This window comes from Mycteria americana, chromosome 1 (assembly GCF_035582795.1).
Source record: "Mycteria americana isolate JAX WOST 10 ecotype Jacksonville Zoo and Gardens chromosome 1, USCA_MyAme_1.0, whole genome shotgun sequence".
Taxonomy (NCBI): Eukaryota; Metazoa; Chordata; class Aves; order Ciconiiformes; family Ciconiidae; genus Mycteria; species Mycteria americana.
The window spans coordinates 128533165-128557218 of record NC_134365.1 but is presented as its reverse complement, the minus strand read 5'-3'; the positions used below and the strand labels follow the sequence as shown (position 1 = coordinate 128557218).

The following is a 24054-nucleotide window of genomic DNA, read 5'->3' as shown; positions in this document are numbered from 1 at the left end:
AGACAACAGACAGTGGGGTTGAGGAGTATATACATGCAGCATTTATGTTGAGCCACAACACTGGCCAGGTAGCTAGCCATCCTCTCTGCAAGTTGTCATCTATACACATGGGACTCGGATAACACCCAGCAGAGTGCTTGCGACTGTTAAGACAGCTCCACTAAAGCAGGCACTAGACACAGATAATAAGAAAATAATACATTGCAAATACACCTACTTACTGTAGGGCATGTTACTTTAGATAGGGAAACTCCCTAAGTTAATCATAAGATCAGACCCAAACTACAAGTTGACAGCTAGAAATCTATTTCTGTTGGATGCAGGGGGTATAGACTGACCTTTCAATCTTATCAGCAGAATTATTCAACACATTTGAGAACATCTAGTGTAATTTGCTTCCATATGGATAAAATGAGAAAAGCAATGGGATATTAAAAGCATATGCAAGGTAGAGAATATGCCCAAATAAGACTTATGGAAGATGACATGGAAATAGATTATCCATAATTCAGACAGGTCAGAAATCACACAAGGCAAAAATGATACTAGACAATCTTTTCCATATGTGGTTTATGAGCCATTCTTCTGGAGTTCTTCCCTAATCATCATCAGACTGCCCTTTCTTGGTGTTAACTACCCATCCAAAATTAATGCTGAAAGAGACAATGAAGTTAGGGTCAGGAAGCAAAAGGGAGAAATCATACAAGGAAATAGAAGTAATAATTACTACTGGTTGAACAACTTATAAGATTCAAATACCAGAACTGCCTAGGTCAGTCTTAAACAGAACAGGTCATTTTGTCTAACCTTACTCAAGCGACCATGAGGCGTCAAACTGACCTTGCAAGTAAGGTAACATTTATAATCTGGAACCTTGTTCTCCATTACCTTCCTAAATAGCACTAGAGTAAAGGCAATACAAAAATTATTCCAAAAATTCTGAAAAGCTAGCTCTCAAACACACCACTATAAGCACAAATACTAACAACTACATATGACTGTAGACAGGAAAATGAAGAGAAAGTGATTACTGTTAGCACTTCCTTCCTGAGATCATTAATGGAAAGAAGAAAGTAAGAAGGTTCACCACACTTCACCCTTTATGCCTAGTTAGAAACTGTAAGAACACATAGAAGACAGATGGTAGTTCATGAACAGTGCTAGTCAAAAGATGCTGATCTTGGAACATAGAAACATAAGGAAAGGAAATACATATGGATAGGCAATAACTTCTCCCCCAGAAAATACTTTCAGTGGCAAGTTGTCACATTATCTCTATGAATAACAATTTTAAAAGTCTACAAAAGGAGTATTAGAAAGAAGAGTATAGTGAAAAATTTCACCTTTTTGACAATCTTTCCACACAGTTTTTCGGTTTTTCTCATAATGTTTATTCAACCAGGTGAGGATGGTTCGTTCGCATGGAGAATATATATTACTAGATAAAGGTTCTGATTTTATTCTTGGCATGTTCTGCATGCTTTCCAAGCTGAACAGATCAGTGATTTTACGTGAAGAAACACGTGGAAGAACAAACACCTGAAATTAGAAAAAGTGTTTTTAAGCACAAACTGTAAAAAGAACAATTTCAAGTTGAATGATAAAAAACCCCACTTCAAACTCAAAAGGTTTTCTAATTTATAAAAGGTTTAAGAGATTACACATTAGCATAAATGTATAACACACAAGAGAACAGATTTGCTGAGGTTTTAGGGAATTCCTTTGCTTCCTTAAACAAAATGCAAACTGAAGCTTCCAAATGGTCTTGGGAGCCTGGAGAGGTCCCAGTCGACTGGCAGCTGGCAAATGTTGTCCCAATTTTCAAGAAAGGTGAGAAGCAAGACCCTCGTAATTACAGGCCTGTCCGTCTCACTTCAGTGCCTGGTAAAATTATGGAGAAGGTTATTCTGGGAGTTATTGAAAAACACTTGAGAGACAATGCAGTCATTGGTCATAGACAGCATGGGTTCACAAGGGGAAAGTCCTGCTTAACCAGCTTAATTTCCTTTTATGACAAGGTCACCCATCTAGTTGACCAAAAGCAGCCAGTAGATGTGGTTTTGGATGTTAGCAAAGCTTTTGATACCCTCACAGTATTCTCCTGGACAAAATGTCCAGCATACAGCTAGACAAGTCCATAATACAATGGGTGAACAACTGGCTGACAGGTTGAGCCCAAAGAGTTATAGCAAATGGGCTTGCATCAGGCTGGCAGCTAGTCACCAGTGGGGTTCCCCAGGACTCAATTTTAGAGCCAGTGCTCTTTAAAGTTTGTATAAATGATCCGGACACAGGAATCGAATGTACATTAAGTAAGTTTGTCGATGACACTAAATTAGGCGGAGCTGTGGACCCCCTCAAGGGTAAAGAGGTCTTACAGAGAGATTCAGATAGACTAGAGAGCTGGGCAATCACCAACCATATGAAATTTAACAAGAGTAAGTGCCAGACTCTGCACCTGGGACAGGGTAATCCTACTTATACATACAAACTGGGGGACAAGAGGCTGGAGAGCAGCCCCGCAGAAAGAGATCTGGGGGGGTGGGTTGATGACAAGTTGAACATGAGTCAACAGTGTGCTCTAGCAGCCAAAAGGGCCAACCTGTTCTGGGGTGCATCAAGCACAGCGTAGCTAGCCAGTCAAGGGAGATGGTTGTTCCACGCTACACTGCACTGGTGCAGCCCCACCTTGAGCACTGTGTGCAGTTTTGGGCACCTCAACAGAAGCACATCAAACTATTAGAGTGTGTGCAGAGGAGGGCGACCAAGATGGTGAAAGGCCAGACTTACAAGGAGCAGCTGAGGTCACTTGGTTTGTTCAGCTTGGAGAAGAGAAGGCTGAGAGGTGACCTCATCACAGTCTACAGCTTCCTCAAGGGGGACAGTAGAGGTGGAGGTGCTGATCTCCTCCCTCTGGTGACCAGCGATAGGACATAAGGAAATGGTATGAAGCTGTGTCAGGCGAAGTTCAGATTGGACATTAGGAAAAGGTTCTTCACTGAGAGGGTGGTCGGTCACTGGAACAGGCTCCCCAGGGAAGTGGTCATGTCACCAAGCCTGTCAGAGTTCAAGGAGCATCTGGACAATGCTCTCAGTCATATGGTATAGTTTTAGGTAGTCCTGCAAGGAGCAGGGAGTTGGACTCGATGATCCTTATGGGTCCCTTCCAACTTGAGATATTCTATGATCCTTATATTTTTTGTTTCTAACTTTTTTCCAAGTTTTGATGAACTGGATGAAATCACTGGTACCTTCTGGATTCCAAGACTTACTGTGTATATTCTAGCCAAAGCACTAATTACTGAACTACTATACTGATCTCCAGTGCAATCTATAGACAGTCTTGAAATGGTATCTTTCATGACCCAGTTGCTCACTGAGGTCCAAATTACATTGTCTGTTTCTCCTGAAAGAGATTATAACTAAATATTTATAATTAAACATTATAATGCCTACAATAAAATTCTTGGTAGTCAGAGGTACTTGATTAAGTCTTACATGAACTTACATTTAAAAAAATATATATGAACATATGTATATAAAATATGTAAGAAATATAAAGATGTTAAAAGTAAATTTTCCCCAACTGAAATGACAGCATAGAAAAAGGTATTTGAAGGAGGAACACAGAACTTGATTTTCAGGATGATGATGATGATGAAGTCAACAGCTTTGGTTCCATCCTCCCTCATCAAAGAGGTCTTGGGCCTGGCCACCTTGACCAGTGACTAAGACTATCAAGAATCATGGCCATAAACGCTAACTACACTGCATCAGCTCCATAGTGCCATATATTCACAGGTAATCTAGGATGAGTTTGTTAAGGAATAATTGTTTGGAGGGGTGAAAAAAAGAAGAAAAAGAAAAGAAAAAGACTAACAACTAATCATTAACAATTTCTATTGATAATTAATGCAATCCAATAAAATGTTATTTTGAAGTGTGAACTGGGCCCAGCTTCTCAGTCCCTTAAACACCCCCAGTGTTGTCTAATTCCCTGATACATATATACATAAAGAAAAGGCTATTTCATTTCATTTAATCTAATCAGAATGAAAACAGCTTGCATCCCTTTATAATTGTTTCTCATATTAGTTTCCAATACCAGATTTCAACAGGTACATTAGAGAAAGCATCGGTTTCTTGAGGCAAGGTGTTAAAACTTTTTAATCCCTCCATTTGCTGGAGATGGAGAGGAACACTCTTACATATAGTATGATGCAGCTACAGCCATGTGGCTTCACAGTTTCCACGTTTATATCTGGAATTTTTTTTTTCCAGATGACATGAAGGACTGTCATCAATTGCTTTCAAGTTTCTCTGAAGAAAACCTTTTGTAATGTACTAATATACAAAACCTAGTTAACTAGTAATGTACACGAGACCCAAATTATACCACCCATATTTAATTACAATTAAAAAAAAAAGTCACTTTGAAATTCCTTTTTAAACCCTGAAGCACTTCAGCATCATCTAGTTCCATACAGAGATGGCTGAGCTAACTTAATTTAAATATTTGGATTTCCCTCCATGGCACTTTATTGATTTGCAAAGCACTATCTTAAGAGAAAAAGAAATCTCAAACTTTTGTATCAGCATCCTCAGATACAAATCTGAAGAAAACAACAGCAAAAAAAGCAAGCAAATATATACTATTTCATGCTTTCTCAAAAGACAGTGTCTTTGCAGGTTAATTTATTGCAATGTTCCTTCATGAGTATAACCTGATGTTCTATCAAAAAGATCAAAACAGGAAAGAGTAATGGCAACTGCGTTTAGAAGAAAATATGAAACATTATTTACCCATAAGACATTATTTTACTGTCTCTTAACAAGTCCAATCCCACCTAATCCGAGATGCCCATATCTACATTCCTATTGAGACCCTGTTGAGAGACCAGGACATTAGCATACAGTGGCTTTTTGGGGCACACTGTATTTATTTAAAAAAAAAAAAATCAGCTATAAGGTTAGGACATATTATTACTTACAACTATAAAAAGCATCCTTATTACTACATGCTTGTTAAATTTAAAGATAAATCATCTTTATTGAAAATCTGGCCTGACCCAAGGGCTAAATCACCACGTCTGCTGTCAGTGTCCATGTGTTTCCATTAGCCTAGACTTTCAAGATTTGTAGAATACCATCAGTATTTTAGCCCTTGCTCAAGAATCGAACTAAAAGTGTATCTTTATGATTGATGAATTTCCCCTTTTATTCTCCACAGGTTCTACCCTTTCTTCAGAATAAACTTCATTTTCTATTTTTCTGAGCTGGATTTATGTATACGTTTTTTCCTCTGGAACTTCTGCAGCAACCGAAGTTTTCATAACAAATCAGTGGACCATAATGCATCAGGTATGGACATGAAAGCAATATGGGATGACATTTTAGTTGACAAAGAAAAATATTAAGTACTTTTAATAACAGCATTCTATTTCTAAAATAAAATTGGATAACAAAACAGCTCTGGTAAATAGATGAATTCTTTTAACATTTTCTGAAATTTGCAGCATGCTATGTGAGTAAAAGGATTCTGTTTCGTCTTATCTTGCTTGAAATCAGACTATCATAATCACAAAAAGGCTTGTCTCTACTTTCATTTTAATGAAACTGCTTTTAAGATAGAAAACATTCTCTTAACTTCAGAATATTTCAACACTAGCCCAAATAAATATTTTTTATAGAAACCAATTTTGCTGTCTTGACAGTTCATATACTGTTTTTCCTTATTGTTCTGATGCTTTCTTTACAAATTTAATAAAATAAATAAATAAACGTTGTTCAACAGCAGTCAGTCACCCTTGTCAAAAATGGGTTTGAACAAAAGGGTATGGAAGAGAGAACAGGACTTTGAATGTTAAGTGACTAGTTCCAACGTAAAGTCATGTTATCTTAAGAGTTCTGCTTATGCTTTATTATATTGAATTGAATACCATGTTAACCAAACTGCATAAGGCTACAACAAAAATGTAAAGCAGAGACGTATAATTCCTAAAACATCAGCAGGAGACACAGAGAAGATGAATGTGATGTTATAAGGCTGTAAAAATGTACTATTATAGGACAGAAAGATGAAGGAACAACGAATGAGAAGCTGAAACATGCTGCTCATGCCTGAAACGAAACTAGAATGATGAAGTGCACATCTTCACAATAGGTTTAGGCTGATCTAAACCTGAACTTTTTCATATCCCCAGCAACCATGTGTTCTGTCCCATTCTTGTGTCTACACCAATGGTCAGAGAGATGAAAGATCTATTTGGAAGCACTACTCTGCTCCACTAGTTCCAGCATAAGGAAAGGGGCAGAAAAATGTAGCCAGGAAAACCTCGTTTTCCTCACCATCTAAGACATGTTCTTTCAGTAGTAGCCCACACCTACAATAGTGTAAATTCATAATGATGCTTTGCTCTCAAATATTGGAAAGGCTAGAAAGTGTATTTAAAAAGATTGCACAATACAAAAAATAAAGTTAATTATACACTACAGAAATTATCAAATTAAAAATTCATTTTTTATTTTTGGTTTGAAGATGTCTTTAAACTGTTACTGTAAGAAGCACTAGAAATTTTCTTAGGTGGAAAATTGCAATTATTAATAATTTGATCAAAACTGAAGTTAACTTCTCTTTTACCTAGACGTCAATAATATCTTGTCAAAACAAAAGACATAACTTTTAATAGCTGACACTTTTTGATAGTACATCTGTGAATGTTTAAAGTATATTTCCCAATATACCTGTGGTGGGTTGGCCACAGCTGGCCACCAGGTGCCCACCAAGCTGCTCTATCACTCCCCCTCCTCAACTGGACAGCAGGACAAAAATATGACAAAAGCCTCATTGGTTGAGATAAGGACAGGAAGATCACTCCGCAGTTACTGTCACAGGCAAAACAGACTTGACTCAGGGAAATTAATTTAATTTATTGCTAATCTGAATCAGAGTAGGATAATGAGAAACAAAACCAAATCTTAAAACACCTTCCCCCCACCCCTCCCTTCTTCCCAGGCTCAACTTCACTCACGATTTCTCTCTCTCCTCCCCCTGACCGGCACAGGGAGACGGGGAATAGGGGTTGCAGTCAGTTCATTACGCATTGTCTCTGCCGCTCCTTCCTCCTCACTCTCTTCCCCTGCTCCAGTGTGAGGTCCCTCCCATGGGAGACAGTCCTCCACGAACTTCTCCAACATGGGTCCTTCCCATGGGCTACAGTTCTTCATGAACTGCTCCAGCATGGGTCCTTTCTACAGGGTGCAGTTGTTCACGCACAGACTGCTCCAGCGTGGGTCCTCCATGGGGTCACAAGTCCTGCCAGCAAACCTGCTCCAGCATGGGCTCCTCTCTCCACAGGCCCACAGGTCCTGCCAGGAGCCTGCTCCAGTGCAGGCTTTCCACGGGGTCACAGCATCCTTCAGGCACATCCCCCTGCTCCAGCATGGGGTCCTCCCTGTGCTGCAGGGTGAATATCTGCTCCACCGTGGACCTCCATGGGCTGTAGGAGGACAATCTGCATCACCATGGTCTTCACCACATGCTGCAGGGGAATCTCTGCTCTGGCACCTGGAGTACATCCTCCCTCTCCTTCTTCACCGACCTTGGTGTTTGCAGGGCTGTTTCTCTCACATCTTCTCACTCCTCTCTTCCAGCTGCTGTTGCACAGCAGGTTTTTTTCCCCCTTCTTAAACATGTCATCACAGAGGCATTACCACTGTCACTGATGGGCTCAGCCTTGGCCAGCAGCGGGTCCATCTTAGAGCCAGCTGGCACTGGCTTTGTTGGACATGGGGGCAGCTTCTGGCATCTTCTCACAGAAGCAACCCTTGTAGCCCCTTGTTACCAAAACCTTGCCACATAAACCCAATACAATACCAGATTGAATCAAGCCATTTCAAGTTACCTATTTTTTAGAGTTTCATCTCATCAGGAAAAAAATAATATCAAAACAACACACATGCATACTATTAATTTGGGGTTTTTTCTGCTCTGTGCTAGTCTATCATGTAGCTATGAATAATTCAGCAAATTGAAAAAATAGCAAAGTGACTTGCTTTCTGGTCACTATGATTGCATACTATTTGTTGTCTGTTACTCTCTCAGCTATTTTTCTCATTTTTTTATTTTAGATCAACTCCATATCTTTGTTACATACCTTCTTTAACATAATTTTTGTCATTCTTTATTATGCTTTTTCAGTAAATAATCACATAATCACAGAATAGTTGAGGTTAGAAGGCACCTCTGGAGATTGTCTAGCCCAAACCTCCTGCTCAAAGCAGAATCAGCTACAGTGGGTTGAAAGGATCATGTTCAGTTGGGTTTTGGATATCTCCAAGGATGGAAACTCCACAACCCCTCTGGGCAACCTGTTCCAGTGTGTGACTACCCTAACAGTAAAAAAGCTTCTTATGTTTAAATGGAATTTGCTGTATTTCCGTTTGTACCTACTGCCTCTCACCATGTCACTGGGCACTACTGAGAAGAGCCTGGCGCTGTCTTCTTCACACCCTCCCATCAGGTATTTACACACATTGATAAGATCCCCCTTGAACCTTCTCTTCTGGCTGAACAGTCTTAGCTCTCTCAGTCTCTCCCTGTATGACAGATGCTCCAGTCTCTTAAATCATCTTTGGGACCCTTCACTAGAGTCACACTCCAGTATGTCCATGTCTTTCTTGTACTGGGAAGCCCAGGTAATATTTATATTTTTCATTTATTTTCCATCCCTTTGAATAGAAATAGGTAAATATTTATTTTTAGGCATACAAACATTACTGATCATTGGTGAGCGCATCAGATTTACTTTGGAAAACATGATTTAGACATCCAAAATGTTTATCTAACATCAGCAAAAATAAAATTTAATAAAATTTGAGAAGTCCATTCTGACCAAGTTCATTATATCTTAAAAGGAATAGGTATTATAAAAATGCTTACCTGTTTAAAAATTCCATTCTAATGTAAGATAACAAATACCATGGTTGGGTATACATCTAGTCAACTAAGTATTTCCAGGGAAAAGTGTTTCTAACCAGGGTAACAAAAAAGCATGGAAGAGTTTTCTTTATTTGTAAGAAAAGATTTCTATAGCATTTAATCCTACAAATGCAGACAGTTCTAACATAGCATTTCCTCATTGAAACTTATTAACACACTGCTAAAGTTTCAGAACTAAGAAAATGAAAATGTTCTCGCTCATTTTTTTTTCTTCTTTGTTAGAGAGAAATAAAATAATTTAAAGTATTTAGTTTTAAAGATCTGTTTGGAAAAAAAAAACTTTACTATACCACAGATCTTGTTCAAAACAGTTTGTTGCCATCAGTTCTTCAGAATTTACGTAGTAAATGTATCTAAAATTTACCTTGTATACCTGCAGTAGCACATCTGTCCAAGCTCGTTTGCTCATTGTCTCAAATATGCTGTCCTCCAGAATGAATAGATGCTTGTCGCTAAACGTGCCTGAGTTTTTCACATCTCCTTTTTTCAACTCAGCTGTGTGACCCTTCAGATAAAGGAATGGGATTTATTTTCAATATTCATTTCAGCAGTTTGGATAGGAAATTCACAAGAGGACAATAATGAATCAATGGCATAAATGACTGATAACATCTACTGCAGTGAAATAGTGATCAGCATTAGAACCATTTACAGTTTGCTGCTATCTCAGGAATAAGAAGCACAATAAAGAATTGACAGGAGTTGAAAGCAGCAATCAGGACAGAGAGGCAACACATAGGATATTTTTTTAAAATGGTAAAATCAGTAGAAAGCAGTAAAATTAATTCTACTTTGAGAAAACATATCTGTTGGAAATTAATCGCAGGTATCAGCAGTATTGGAAGGCATAGAAAAGAAAAAACAGGGGAGGAGGGTGTAAATGTCGGTGTTTCTGTTCTATCTCATGCACGTGCTTAGATTATGCAATCCAAAACAGTCACCGCAATAGGAACACTCATGGTCCACAGAGGACTTCTATTAGTCTCCAAAGGACTGATACTAAGCACATGTTCTTTATTAAAAAAAGAAGAAATAAAGAAACAAAACACACACAAAAAACCCCAAACCTACCTTCAGTACAGTTTGCACTTTAATCCATTTCTTATAATCATCAGGTTCAAGCAGAAATTCTGGCATAACATGAGGAAGATATGCTCCTTGGCTTCTGAAATCATAAAGCAGGAAAAGTTAATAGGTAAGCAAGATAATTCTTTTTAAGAGCAGTCCAAGTTTTTCAACTTGCTCAACCTATGTGTAAGCCATCTGAGTTCTATCTGAGTACACTTTGGACTAATGATCCAGTTCTATTAATTGCTTTAGATAGCTTCTATTTATGAAGTTCACGCTCAGTTCCTACGCCTACAACTAAATGCTAAAAGCACATACAACTCTGGACAGACTGGCTTCTTTATGAGAATTGCTCCTTCATAAAGGATTTATTATAGCACAAAGTATCAAGACACATAATGCCCATTTCCATGTGAAAGCCAAAGGACCAGTGTTACATAACATTAGTAGAATTAAAACTTGATGATGCTTTTACCTGTCTGCCGGTTTGATATTGGAAGTCTTATGGGTGTAAGCAAAGGTATTTCAAAACTCTGTTAATTGTTAAACTGACCTGCCATCTGCTCTCAGGTGACTAATAAATGCAATAGGAAAAGTAATTGCAGTAACAAAAGGCAACTTCATTAGACTGAATACCCAAAAAAGCTAACTTCCAAGTGAAAAAAGACTATATCTCAAATGACACAGTTGAAACAAACGTTGCTGGAAAGAGGGTAAAATAATGAAGAATTCTCGAGTTTTTTCTGCTCCCCTGAGAAAAACAGTTTCCTGCCTTTTAGGTCAGAAAGATTATCCTAGCATATCTAGATCTACATTGTTCTCTGTGTTTTTAACCTGGCTACTGGGAATAATAATCAGATGAGCTTTTCTTGTTATATAACCAGTCTCTCATTCAAATTAAATGATCATACTTTTCCAGTACCATACAGTCCAAATTCGATTTACTTTTAATGTACAAAGTCATACATCACAATTTGAAATTAGGTTCATGACAACTTATTTCTCTTCACACAGAATTATATTTTGCTGGTAACAGCACATTTTTTGTCTCCATAGTTTACACAGTGACATTATCTTCCCACATTATTGAAATTTCATATTTTATACAATTATCTAGCATGATTTTTAAAATACAAATATTTTAATCAAGGACTCAAAATAGCATCAAGTTAGTAGTCTGGTTCTAAAACTCACCATGTCTGAAATTCCCATTTTCCATTAAGTCATAAACTCTGTCCTATGAAATCCCTTTAAAACTTCAGTTCTTCCCAAATGATAAAAGCAGGAAGCTATACAACATTCATCTTTTCAAGTATCCTATCTTTCTTTCAATGTTTTTCCTTGGTAGATATATGGGAATAGGTGTAATCTACAATTTTCATCCACAGAAAAGCTATATAACAATGTTACATCTCATCACAGTAAATATGGGTTCTATATATGACTGTTCTCATATGAGAACAGTCTCATATGACTGTTCTCATAATTGGCTGCATTTTGTTATTGAGGAAAACTGTCTTAAAAAAAGTCGTCCTCATTAAGGTCAATATTTAACATGATGCCAGTTCTCCAAGATCAGTATTTTCACACTGTTAAGATGTTTTACCTCAAGACACACAGCCTGCAACAAATTAGTTAGTTGTACAGCCAAATTTTTCCTTTATTGCTGTGGTAATATACCAAGGAAACCTTTTGAGGGAAGGCATATAAAACTGATACTTGGAATGTTGCTTGAAACAGCAAACAACATCCACCTGCAAGTGGAAAATTTCAAAGATGAATTATGCTTTATTTGAACTATGCTGACCAGAAAGTAGTGGTTGGGGGAAGAAGGCTGAGAACTGTATGTTTCTATTCTCAGAGCGCTCTCCTGGGCTTCTTCAGGAGGGAATTTGCACTTTCCACAAATCACAATGAACGTGCAGGGATAGCAGATCACAGATGGATGAATTACTCATATCTAGGCTGGCTCTGGATGTCTTACCCATCATTACATACAGTCATGCCAGCAGTGCAGATATTGGACGTTTTTGCACTATAGTCTATAAACACTCTTAAATAACAACCTGTGAAGAAATGCAAATATTCTCGGTGATCCTAAAATGCACAAGTAGGAAAAGAATAACTATAAATCAGGAACAATGAAGAAATCTGACAGAATTCACACAAACTAGAAGAGGCAGAAACTAACAGGATGTGGTAATGCTAAGCGCATAATGAGCACCAATTTAATCATCTAGCATCAAATACATATAAGCACAGGAGTTCATCTAGAACGGCTTTTCTATGGCAACCTGTATCATTTTGCTAGGGTTGTTATGGATTACTACTTCATTTCCAACCATCAGACCTCATCAATCATCAGTCATCAATGTATCTGTGTACAGAGGTGCTGAACTTACTCTTCACCAATTGGCTGCTGCTCCAATTCTGCTCTGAATATGTCAGTGAGTTAACAGACAAAACTCAGTAAGACTGAAGGCTTTTATTAAAATTTAGCTATTAAATACTTTTCCAAATTGCCCAAGAAACTATCTTAGAAACACTTAAGTATTTCTTTCCAATTGCTGTTATGCTTAGCAAAAGGGGTTGGGATCCACTTACCCCAAAACTCATCATCATTTTAAAGTACGCAACTAACATCATGTATGCTAGTTTCAAGATACCTAGATTCCCTGGAAAATCTCCATGGGAAGACTGGACATAAGAGCCACCAGGCTCCACCAAGAGAAAATTTTGACCCTATCTAGGAGTGCTCCAAAAGCATCCCATGAAAACTCTTTAAGGAAACTTGTGTGAATGAATATTTTGATGGAATCTCCTGAACAGACTTTGTTAGGAGTAACTTCAAGCATAAGGTATGCAAAAGGACAGAAACCTGACTGCCTCCTTGCCGGAAGCTGCCAGAATATAAACAAGATAAGGTATTTCGGAAGACCTTTCTGCTACAACCTTAATGTAAGTAGATTGATGACTTACTTTCATTTCTTCACCTAGATCTTGAAGAACTATTTCCACTTCTGTTGTCCATTTTCAATGTTATGAATAAATGTTTTTATTTGCATTTTACAATAAACAAACTTGAGATAAATAAGATATGGAGATATTCTCTCTCTCTTTCTCACGTGCAATGACTCACTAAACTGGGTCATATTAAAAAGTATACTCCCAGCTTCACAGCATATGCACCACTCTATCCAAATTCAAAAAGTGCTAAGAATTTACCTTGTCTGCCCAAGCCACTTGACCCAATCAGGGTGAGGAAAAGAAGTGTTTCCCAGAGCTGATAACAACCAAGAAGGCTTTCTGGTATACTCAAAGATATTGGGTGGCACACTCAAACTTGGAGGATGACTGATGGTAAGTATCACTGTCATCCAATGAGAAATTATGTTATTTTGGTTCCTTCATACTGGCCTCATCCATCAAACAATGAGTTACAGAACAGATATTAAAACATTTGAAGCTAGACAGAAGAAATATCAGTCCTAAAAGACCAAAATTAAAGTCTGTATTAATTTGAGTTAGGGCTGTAAAATCCCACACTGAAGGGTGAAAGTCTCTGAAAGGTACATCAGCTCCACCCTTGAAAAGTAGTTAGACACTTGTATCTCTCTTGATAGGAACTGAGCAGAATCAATCCAGCTGCCTATACAAGGATTAATGAAAATTAACTGTTAACAAGGGTAACAGAGTTAAAAAGACGAAGCATGTCTTGAAGTTATTCTTGACTGCTCTCCTAGGAGTTGTGCAGAGTATTAGCTTAACACTAGACCTAATGCACTGGCAACAGAAAGGATTTTCCTTGGGTTGGAACCAAAGAAGTTTTTTGACACTCTGACCTCAGAAAATATACTGATTAGATAAATACAAAAATCTCTTGAATGTACTTAGACAACTATTCAGCATGATATCATCATATCATAATGTGTTCAGTTTTGGGCCCCTCACTACAAGAGAGACATTGAGGTGCTGGGGCATGTCCAAAAAGGGCAACAAAGCTGGTGAAGGGTCTAGAGCAGAAGTCTTCTGAGGAGCAGCTGAGAGAACTGGGGTTGTTTAGCCTGGAGAAAAGGAGGCTGAGGGGAGACCTTATCGCTCTCTACAACTACCTGAAAGGAGGTTGTAGTGACGTGCGTGTTGGTCTCTTTTCGCAAGTAAGAAGTGATAGGATGAGAGGAAATGGCCTCAAGTTGTGCCAGGGGAGGTTAGATTGGATATTAGGAAAAATTTCTTCACCGAAAGGGTTGTCAAGCATTGGAACAGGCTGCCCAGGGAAGTGGTGGAGTCCTTTTCCCTGGAGGTATTTAAGATTTGTAGATGCGGTGCTTAGGGCATGGTTTAGTGGTGGACTTGGCAGTGTTAGGTTTATGGTTGGAGTTGATGATCTTAAAGGTCTTTTCCAACCTAAATGATTCTGTGATTCTGTGATTCCATGATTCAGTATCGCCACATACTCAATGTCTTGCTCTCTGGAAAGACGCAACACTCCAGAAGAAGAACAATCAGCAGGGTGGTATTAGTGGGAGTTTTCAATTGATATGATGGCAAGACATTCTTCAGCAGTCCACTGCCTAATGACTCTAGCCTTTAAGATACGATGGGAAAATACAATGGGATGTATCCATGGATTCCTTTATTTAGTACCAGAATGGATGGTGTAGTTGTGAAAACAACAGGAATGTATAAGTATTGTTCTTCACCACTGACGAAAGGCAAAGGTATTATTCTGCCACTGCTGCAATGGCTCCTCCAAATCATCTGCCACTACATTATCTATGATGCACAGAAGAATGTTATTCTGCCTCTTTTTAATGAAAATAACATGGATGAAATTTGCAAATAAAGGTCCAGTGCTGTTGGAGCAGTGTGCATCGGTCTCATTATGAGTTCAGATACAGCTGTATTGTTGTCCGTTATTTTCAGATGAAAAGCTTGTATTTAGAACAGTACGTAAATGACAGTTTTCAAATGGCTTTACAGCCTCTTGAACACTAGGTGAGGATGCTAAAAAGAAGCAGAGATGCTATGTTTCAGGGCTTCTGATGATCTCTAAGGATCTCATGACATTAGACTTTCTGTGAAAGTCATACTTTTATTCTCTGTTTCACAGCACCGACAGCCAAGAAGGATGAAGAAGAAGAATTTATTAACCTTTTTTGATTTGCACCATCTTTTGACAATTTTTCCATATTACATGACAAGATAAGATTATCAATGAAGGTAGCTAATAGCTAAATCTGTTCAGCAGCAGTAGTACTTCCATTTCTTGGCATGTTCTATGAAAGACTAATAGATTACAAAGTAAGTCTACAAAATTTTTGCTAAAGCCTGTAATTACAGGACAAAGAGCATCAGTGGAATAGTAAGATCATTAATGACAAACCTGATATAACTATCTACTGAGTCTGCCTAAGGAATGAGGTTTGAGAGTCATCTTCTTTCATAATTAAGGGAGCAGTGTTCATGTGGAATTCCTGTGTTGGATATAACCCTACCAAAGGACACCTCAATTAGCGTAAACTGCAGAGGATAACCTTGGTAAAAATTAGTTAAAGTTTATAATGCATAAATCTTGGATCAGAAAAGATACAGTATAAAGAAAACCCTAAACCTACTGCATATTGTTCATTATGTTTGAATTATGTTTGAACTATGCTAATAAAAAAAGTGGAAAGAAAAGATGCATGCATGCATATTTTTATCATACATGTACTTACTTAAGGAAAGCCAGCAATGTAGAATGCTGCCAGTGCAGCTGTAACATTCTTTCAACTGGATCAAGGGGCAATGACTGGCTCGATGTAATGCCTGGTAACAACTGTCCACTCAGATGGAATAACATGTCATAAACAGTCTTAGTATCTTTGCCAAGGTTTTGTTTAAAAACCTTTTCTTGTGAAGAGGTCATCTGGACTTTACACACATCACTAAAAGAGAAAAAGCTTCTGATATTATTCTTTTAAATGCACAAAATGAGCTAACATCATATATATCACGATGATAAATTTAATAAACCATGAAGTAAAAACAGCAGCAAGAAGGTTGAAAAGTATAGCACTTTTTTCTTTTTACAGAACTTTCATAATAATGTAAGAATTTTTAACTGCATGGAATATTGAATAAGTATATGTGAAATATTTCATAAATAAATTTGTGTTTCTCATTGCTTTCTGCCAAACATAACTTTGATTTCCATCATGTTTATAAATGCCTATGTGTTTGTGTCCCAGGAGATTAGCTTCTTCATTACTTAGTAGCAAGCTAGATAAGATCACCTAAGTGATGCCACTAAGACAGATATATTTCCAGGGTGTTTGCAAGACTGTTGATTATGAAATTTGCTTTCCCATCTTGTTTCTTGATCTTCAGAGTAGGGGGGGGGGGGGGGGGGGGGGGGGAAAGACATATTGTTAAAACACTTATTTATGCCACCAAAGAAGTGACAATTGCTAGAACTGTGTTCATTCTGGAAGGAGAATCAATTTCAGTTAAGACTGTGACATGTAGTTTGAACTGCATATTTAACATACACTGCATTATGATATATTAGAGTATCATAGTTGGAAATATATTTTAGAAAATGAAAAATAACACCTGAATGACATTTTCCATATAAACAGCACATAGATGCTACAACTTTAATATGACTGTGCATTAGAGTGTGTTTATATTCCTCAGATCATATCCACAACACTTCAGTATATATGTTAACATTTTGTTAGGCAGACATAAAAGTTAGCTCTAAGCAGGTATGAATTACCGTCTTAGTGAATATGGTATTGAAATAGGATTTTGTCCCTTAGACCAACCAAAGAGAGTGAACCAATTCTTAACAGCAGTTAGGGTTTTCTGAAAGAAGATGTACTCCTCTTTATCTTCATCAGGAAAAAATGATAATTCAAAGTTATTTTCTCTCCCATCACTTTGACTGTCAGCTTCACTCTCTTCACTCATCTTTTCATCACTCTCACTTTCAAAAGTAGTGTCTGACTCTGAATGATATACAAAAAAAAAATCCAGAAAGATTCCTTATTTCCTTATTTTTGTCTAGTAAAAAGCTATATTATTTTAACACAGAATTGTTTTCAGAAAACAAAAAAAAAACCTGTCAGACAACGAATGATCAACTTATTTCAGGAATAAACAATTTAAGTGACATGTACACATCTTGGGAATAGAACAAATTATATCCTTGGAATCTAATTTCACTTAAAGAAAAATTATTACCCAATCCGAAAAACTCAATTCAGGCATGGCTTACAAAACCACAGACAGCAATCTTAAAGAAACAGTCTTGCATACAGTTCCAGTAGGTATAGCTTTTACCAGCTACTCCATGCTAGTTCCCCACCCTAATCACATAACATGGCTCAGTAACTGACTTGTGTCCAAACAGTTTTATCAGGTATTGTATAGGTATAACTAAGCCCACACCCCAATCTATAAGCCTTTGGACTTTTCTACCCTTTGTTGGGCCTTCTCTCTCCTAAATTTTGACCTGGTCAAAACTTAGATTATATATTTTAACAACTACCAGTTTTAACAACATCAACAACAATATTATTGCATAAAAGATAACTAAGAAAACAAAGAATAATTTTCTTCATAGTACAAATAACTTAGATGATTCCATCCTTGAAGGTGTATTTCAATATCACTGTTGCAGTTTTAATGTTTCATTAAATGATGCAAAAATAAAACTAATACCTTATACACAGAATAAAAAAAAAAATCTTGTTAGGATTTAAGAATAAAAAACAATACAATATGGAGAAAAGAGACTCGTCCTTTGTAAGATCATCATGCAGTCAGATCTGAATTTGTGCAGTTCTGATGGCTGACAAGATTACTTTCACCATCTTGTCACTGCCACCTTTGCCAGAGGTTATTGCCTTTTCAGATCTGAAACGGAGTTGCTCTTTTGAATTCTTCTTACATCATTCCATTAAAAATGAATCATGTTGGTAAAGAGCTACTATTTAATCTGTTTAACTACCCCTATTTGTCTTGGTAATACCTTAGAGAATGACCACACAAACATCAGCAGATCTGCAAGAGTGGAATCCTAACAGTGATGAAACAGCAGCAGTAACTTCTGGTGTTCTAACTACCTAGTTACAAAACTAGCAGCTGTCAACAGCCTCAGATACTAGTCACCTGACAACCTTACAGAAGATCTATTACTCTTAGTTCATATAGAACAGTGCCTTAACCAAGCCCCACTGACAATAGTTGTTTTCATATAGTACTTCATAAATGCAATAAAAATATTAAAATCTAACCTGAGCACACAACTAGAACTTTGCAGAATACAGCATATTTACAGAGTGTGTATGGTTGGTTAGCTCATGACTACAGAAACAATGCCCTTCTTAGCAACTAATCCCTTAGGTTTGTTCAGTACTTATTTTACTGCTGGCTCCTCCATGGACATGTTATTGCAAATGGGACCTTGAAATTTTTTGTTTCTTTTTTTTTTTTTTTTTTTTTTTTTTAAATAGTTTGACTAATTTCCCTTCCACTTAGTCTGCTAAACGGAAGGAGAGTTTTTTCTGCTTCTATACTCTAGGCCAGGTTTCCCATGGTGCCACAGAAGAGGACAGCCTCCCCAATATTCATTGATTACACATGCAGAAGCATTTCAGGCAAAGCTTACAAATGTGAAACATATCTCTTTAAAGCAGTAAGCTGAAAAGCAGTTGTAAGAGCTCAAAGTGTTTAAAGTGAACAGCTGCACTATACCTGATTGAGAATCTTCATAGCTTGAGTCAGTGGTTGCACCAAAGGGACTTGAGGAAATACTACTGGAAAGTGACTGTGGAATATAACATGGCTGCAGAACAACTTCCCCACTACTGCAGTCTTTACTGTCTGTAAAACAAGATTACAAGCTGCATTTGAGAAAACATTTTATTGTCTGTGCTCTATCAGTTTATAAACTGGTATCTGCTTCTATATTTTTCTATTTCATGCTTCAATTAATCAAGTAACATTTCTCATTTGACTCATGATGAAAATCTCACTTTGGTCATCAGACAGGGGACAAAAAAAAAATTACGTGCATTTTTTTTTTCCCCCATGAACTGTATGTTTTGCAGGATGGGTCTTCACACTTGCTGAAAAGCACCTATCAGAACAGCACTAATTCAAGAATTCTAAGTCATGAAAAAATGATTCTTAAGGAATTTTTGATCACAGCTCTGTAATGAGTCTCAGCATACCATCATATGAGTTTTCCTCATTTTCAACAAGAAAACAGAAGCTATTAAACTGTTTTAAAAATTTAATTGCAGTATCGCCTTGTAATTAAGAAGAAAAATACTATCTTGATGATAACAACCCTGTTATCACACTGAAAACATTGGTAATACTACCGGACATAATATAATTTTAAGAGGTAGAATGTTTACTGCTTACTGCTTCTCAAGATAATTTGTTGATCAGAGCGGTGAAATGCCAAATACGGATATAAAGTAAGAAGGCAATTCTCTGCTGTTGCAGCAACTTGAATTGAGAACCTGTTCAAAACAAAATACAAAAGTAATAGTTTTCTATTTAGCTATGGTAATCAAGTTATTTCAGCACAAGAATCAAAGACAGAATGAAGGTGTCTGGACAACTCCTTTTCTCTTCTATTCTGGTTCAATACGAGAGTACACAGATGGGATTACACATGCCTAAATGGTGAAGTTTAGTATAGTATTTCCACTTCACAGTTTTACTGTGAGCATGGATGTATCATTAATCTGAAAGTCCAAGACTTAGCAGAGATTTTGTGAAATAAATGAACTCTGTCTCTCTGAAAAAACAATTAAAATTACAGCTGACATTTATGAGTGCCCTAAACAAGACTGCTAACTTGCTAAATATATCGTATAATTTTTGACAGTGAAAGTTTTCTTGAAAAGCAACTTCTATTTTGATTTAACGTTTGTTCTACAAGACTTTACAGAAATCTCAAAATAAATATTTAGAAATAAATAGATTCAATTTAAAAACAATGAGATATTGACTGCAATTGCTAGAATATAATAGAAATTGATGTACATGCTCCAATGTTCACTAGAGTATTTGTACTGTCTGTAGCAGCCATATTAATGTGAAGCAATCCACCTTTTATCTTTTTTTTCATACTTCACCTCAATCTCTCGGGGTGCAGTCAACAAGCAAATTATTGCCGTCAGTGGATCCCTGTTAGCCATCTGTATGTATGTTCTTAGCTCATTGCAACCAACAGGTAATTCAATTGAGCTTAGTTCTTTGTCATTACATAGCTGGTTTTTTACTCCACATTAACTTATTAACTAACACTAATATTAATTAACTGTTTTGACTAAGCTGTCAAAAATACAAAGAAAAATGTGTTTTAATAATTCAGACAGCATGCTGATATCAATCTTGCTTTAGTATATTGAGAATTATGCACATTGAAAATCCACCTTGCACAGAACAAAAGCAAATATTTTCTATTTCCTTTAAATTACATATTGAAGGATAAATTCTATTTAATGTAAATTTAGATTAATATTAAAAGATATCACAAGACCTTTCAGATTAGTTTATAATATGACATAATTAGCTTCTACTGCTTTGTTACAGAATAACATAATCAAGGAAAACAGAAATGCTTTAAACATACACAAAGTAGCTTTTCTTTCCTCTTTCATACTTCCCTCTCCAAACACAACAGTCTTAGATACCACTTCCAGGAGAACTTTATTATATAGAGAAAGGCTCCAACAAAATCCATAGCCATCTTTCTTATTTGTAAATATTCACATTTGGATTCCAATTTCATAGCTAACAGTTATTTAAATCAATAATCCAGCTCTGCAGTGTTTTGCTTTGTTCTTAGGACATGTCAGTCCTCTTGAAACTTGGCTGGGAGTGGGGCAAGGGCCTTGGCCAGTTTCACCTTGTAGCATAGTATTTCTTTTAGTTAACGTCATACTTTCTGCTTTTGTTCAGCAAAAATCTCAGCAGCAGGACATCAGCAGGACAGATGGCTATGAGAGGTATATCTACATCTATCTATATGTACAAAATGTACATTTGTACATGCCCAAACTAGATTTCAGAGCGTAATATTTTTTCTACCTTTACCAAGCCATTTAAAGACACACAGGATCAATAACTACAACACAGAAAAGTTTGCCAACTTCCAACTCGTGACTGTACTGTGATAAACAACAATTCTCAATATTCTGCAGGCATACGTTAGGTTAACTTCAGACAACAGAATTGGGGGCAGGGATGGAAGAAAGCCATATGAAGGTTAATGAAAGACATAGCTCTCAAGTTATATGAAGGTAACTCAGATGTCTGTATTATTGGACTCAGTCAACTTTCCGATTTCTCCGTTTGAGGTGAGCGCTTCAGCCATCTCCATCCTCAATGCTGATTTGAGATTTGGGCATATGCCAAATCTTCATTCATGCTCTGACTTGCACAGTAATGAAACACAGAAAAGCGTGCTTGGGAACAACTGCAGTACATCTTAGCTAGTTACCCAAATTCAATGAGTGATACTACTCAAAACAAAAATACCATCGCACAATCTAGAACGTAAAGAACAGCCATCAGTACAGAACATCTATGTCCAAATAAATGCCTCGGACCTCACAGTGCTGCTGCAGGAGAAGCTCCTCCCTGTTCCATGCTGCTAACAATCCAACAAGGGCATGCCTCCTTGGCTGCTGTGGTATTATAGTAAGAGAAACAAATACAACCAGCCAATAGCAAACACAATGCAAATATATTCTTAACTAAGAAATTTAGAAGCTTCAGAGTGTTCATAAGATGAAAAAGACTGGGCAATGAAGCACCTGTGCTGGCTGAGCATGAGCTGTGAAGCAACACCAGGAAACTGCAAGTGATAGTAGTGAGTAAATCCCTGCTGCAGGGGACAGAGAACCTCATTTGCCAACCTGACCCTTCAGCTAGGAAGGTTTGCTGCTTGCCTGGGGCTTTAATCCAGGATGCTGTTGAGAGACCGATGCAGCTTGTCCAACCCTTGGCCCTGCTACTCTTCCACATGGGCACCAGTGAAGTTGATAGGGAGACCTGGAACATATCAGGCATGACTGCACGGCTTTGGGGGCAATGATCAAGGAAATGGGGCACAGGTGGTCTTCTCTTCAATCATGCTGGTGAGGGAAGAGAGCTTGAGGATAAGTGGGTAATGTATGTATTGTGTACATGTAATGTATTTGATCCTGCAAGTCAACAACTGATTCTGCAGCTGATATTGACAGCAAAGATTTAACTCCTGTGACCATGGGTCTACCATGGCTGCAGCGACCATGAGATGGTGGAGTTCAGGATTCCAAAAGGAGGAAACAAGGCAAAAAGCCATATCATAACCCTGGAATTCAGAAGAGCAGACTTTGGCCAGTGAAGAGCCACAAGGATGAAGAAGGGACTGAAGAACCTGCCATACAGGAAAAGACTGAGAGTTGTGAGTGTTCAGCCTGGAGACGAGAAGGCTCAGGGGGATCTTATCTATGCGTATAAATATCTGATGGGAGGCAGTAAAGAAGATGGAGCCAAACTCTTCTCAGTGATGCTCAGTGAGAGCACAAAAGGCAATGGGTACAAATTGAAATACAGGAATTTCTATCTAGTCATAAGAAAAAAAAAATTACCATAAGAGTGGCTGAACAATGGAAGAGTCTGCCCAGAAATGGTAGTGGAGTCTCCATCTTTGCAGATATTCAAAAAAACAACTGGACAACAGTGTTGACTCTGATTTGAGGAGGGGATTTGAAGAGGGGACTAGATGATCTCTGGAGGCTCTTTCCAACCTCAGCCATTCTGTGATAATAAATATCAACTCACTTATTGGCCGCCTGTCCACTCATCATCATTAAGTATTATAATATGGTATTTTCCCAAAAGTGGGATTTGAAAGGAAACTTCAAGAAGAATGAGTCAGTAGCTAAAAAACTCATCTGAGTTTCAAAAGATAACACTCCATTCATAAGGAAGCATGGCAGAAAAAAAAAAGGTGCTAGGAGCGAAATATTTATCATACACATTGCATGCACTGAGATATGGGGCACCAGACAGCAAAGCATGCATATTTCCATACAAATATGGCAAATAGAGTACAAAGACATGTACATTCTGCATGTGCTTAAAATCATCTTGTACCACTGACCTTTATTCATAACACCATTCACGAAGTGAGGTTACAAAGCTGTAAGTCTTGTGTAATGTATTTGTTCTGTATTTGCAGCAGAGCTTAACTAAATAATACAAAAGTCTGTGTTATTCTATTAAAAAGGTACCTGTATTGCCAGCAAATGTGGTTACTAAATGTGTTAAATTATTCAGTGTATTCAGTTTTATAATGCTCAATAAAGCAAGTAAAAAAATTTATCTACATGAACCATCATTGCCACTGCTATTTCAGTGTTTATTCTCTAATGCATATTTCCAAAGAACACAGAACAGGAGAATGGCCATTAAATATATTGTGTTTACCAACATCTGAAACGTGCTGATCACGAAAAACTAAAGCTCCAACTGTGATGACAAAAAAAATACCATCCAACACTCTATATAAAAGCAGCTTATTCACTTCTCTTAAATTAACTCTGATTTTTGTTTGTTTGTTTGTTTGTTTTAATGCTTGTGGAAAGACAAAAGAACCTGAATCAAAATATATTTATCCTTTTTATTTTGCTCTATAGCATTTCAGACATTTTCTAGGTAGAAACAAGTGATTTGTTTTGTATCAGTGTACCCCAAATGCTCTAGAAATACAGGCATAGTTAAATAACCTTTCTTCAACAGCATTCATTAACAGATGCAGAATATCACTAACCATTTCTAAAGAGAAAGAATCCAAAGCCATTAGGATCTAACCAACAAATTTCTGTAGCAACACTGCTTGGGTAAATTAAAAAAAATATTTAAGGGAAGTTCGCACTGCTAGTTTAGGAAACAAAACAAACTGCTTGCAGAATTGATTACTCCCA

The 24054-nt window shown here is 37.3% G+C and overlaps 1 protein-coding gene across 1 annotated transcript in view; it reads right to left on the bottom strand.

Annotated features, from left to right (window-relative positions):
- CFAP47 (cilia and flagella associated protein 47) overlaps nt 1-24054 on the bottom strand; it is a 358571-nt gene that overhangs the window by 273559 nt on the left and 60958 nt on the right. Inside the window, exons 27-33 of the mRNA XM_075491883.1 lie at nt 19490-19590; nt 18815-18943; nt 16833-17064; nt 15790-15999; nt 10073-10166; nt 9366-9506; nt 1344-1539 (exon numbers count right to left, since the gene is read on the bottom strand). Coding sequence (XP_075347998.1) covers nt 1344-1539; nt 9366-9506; nt 10073-10166; nt 15790-15999; nt 16833-17064; nt 18815-18943; nt 19490-19590 — 1103 coding nt within the window. The remainder of the gene's footprint in view (nt 1-1343; nt 1540-9365; nt 9507-10072; nt 10167-15789; nt 16000-16832; nt 17065-18814; nt 18944-19489; nt 19591-24054) is intronic.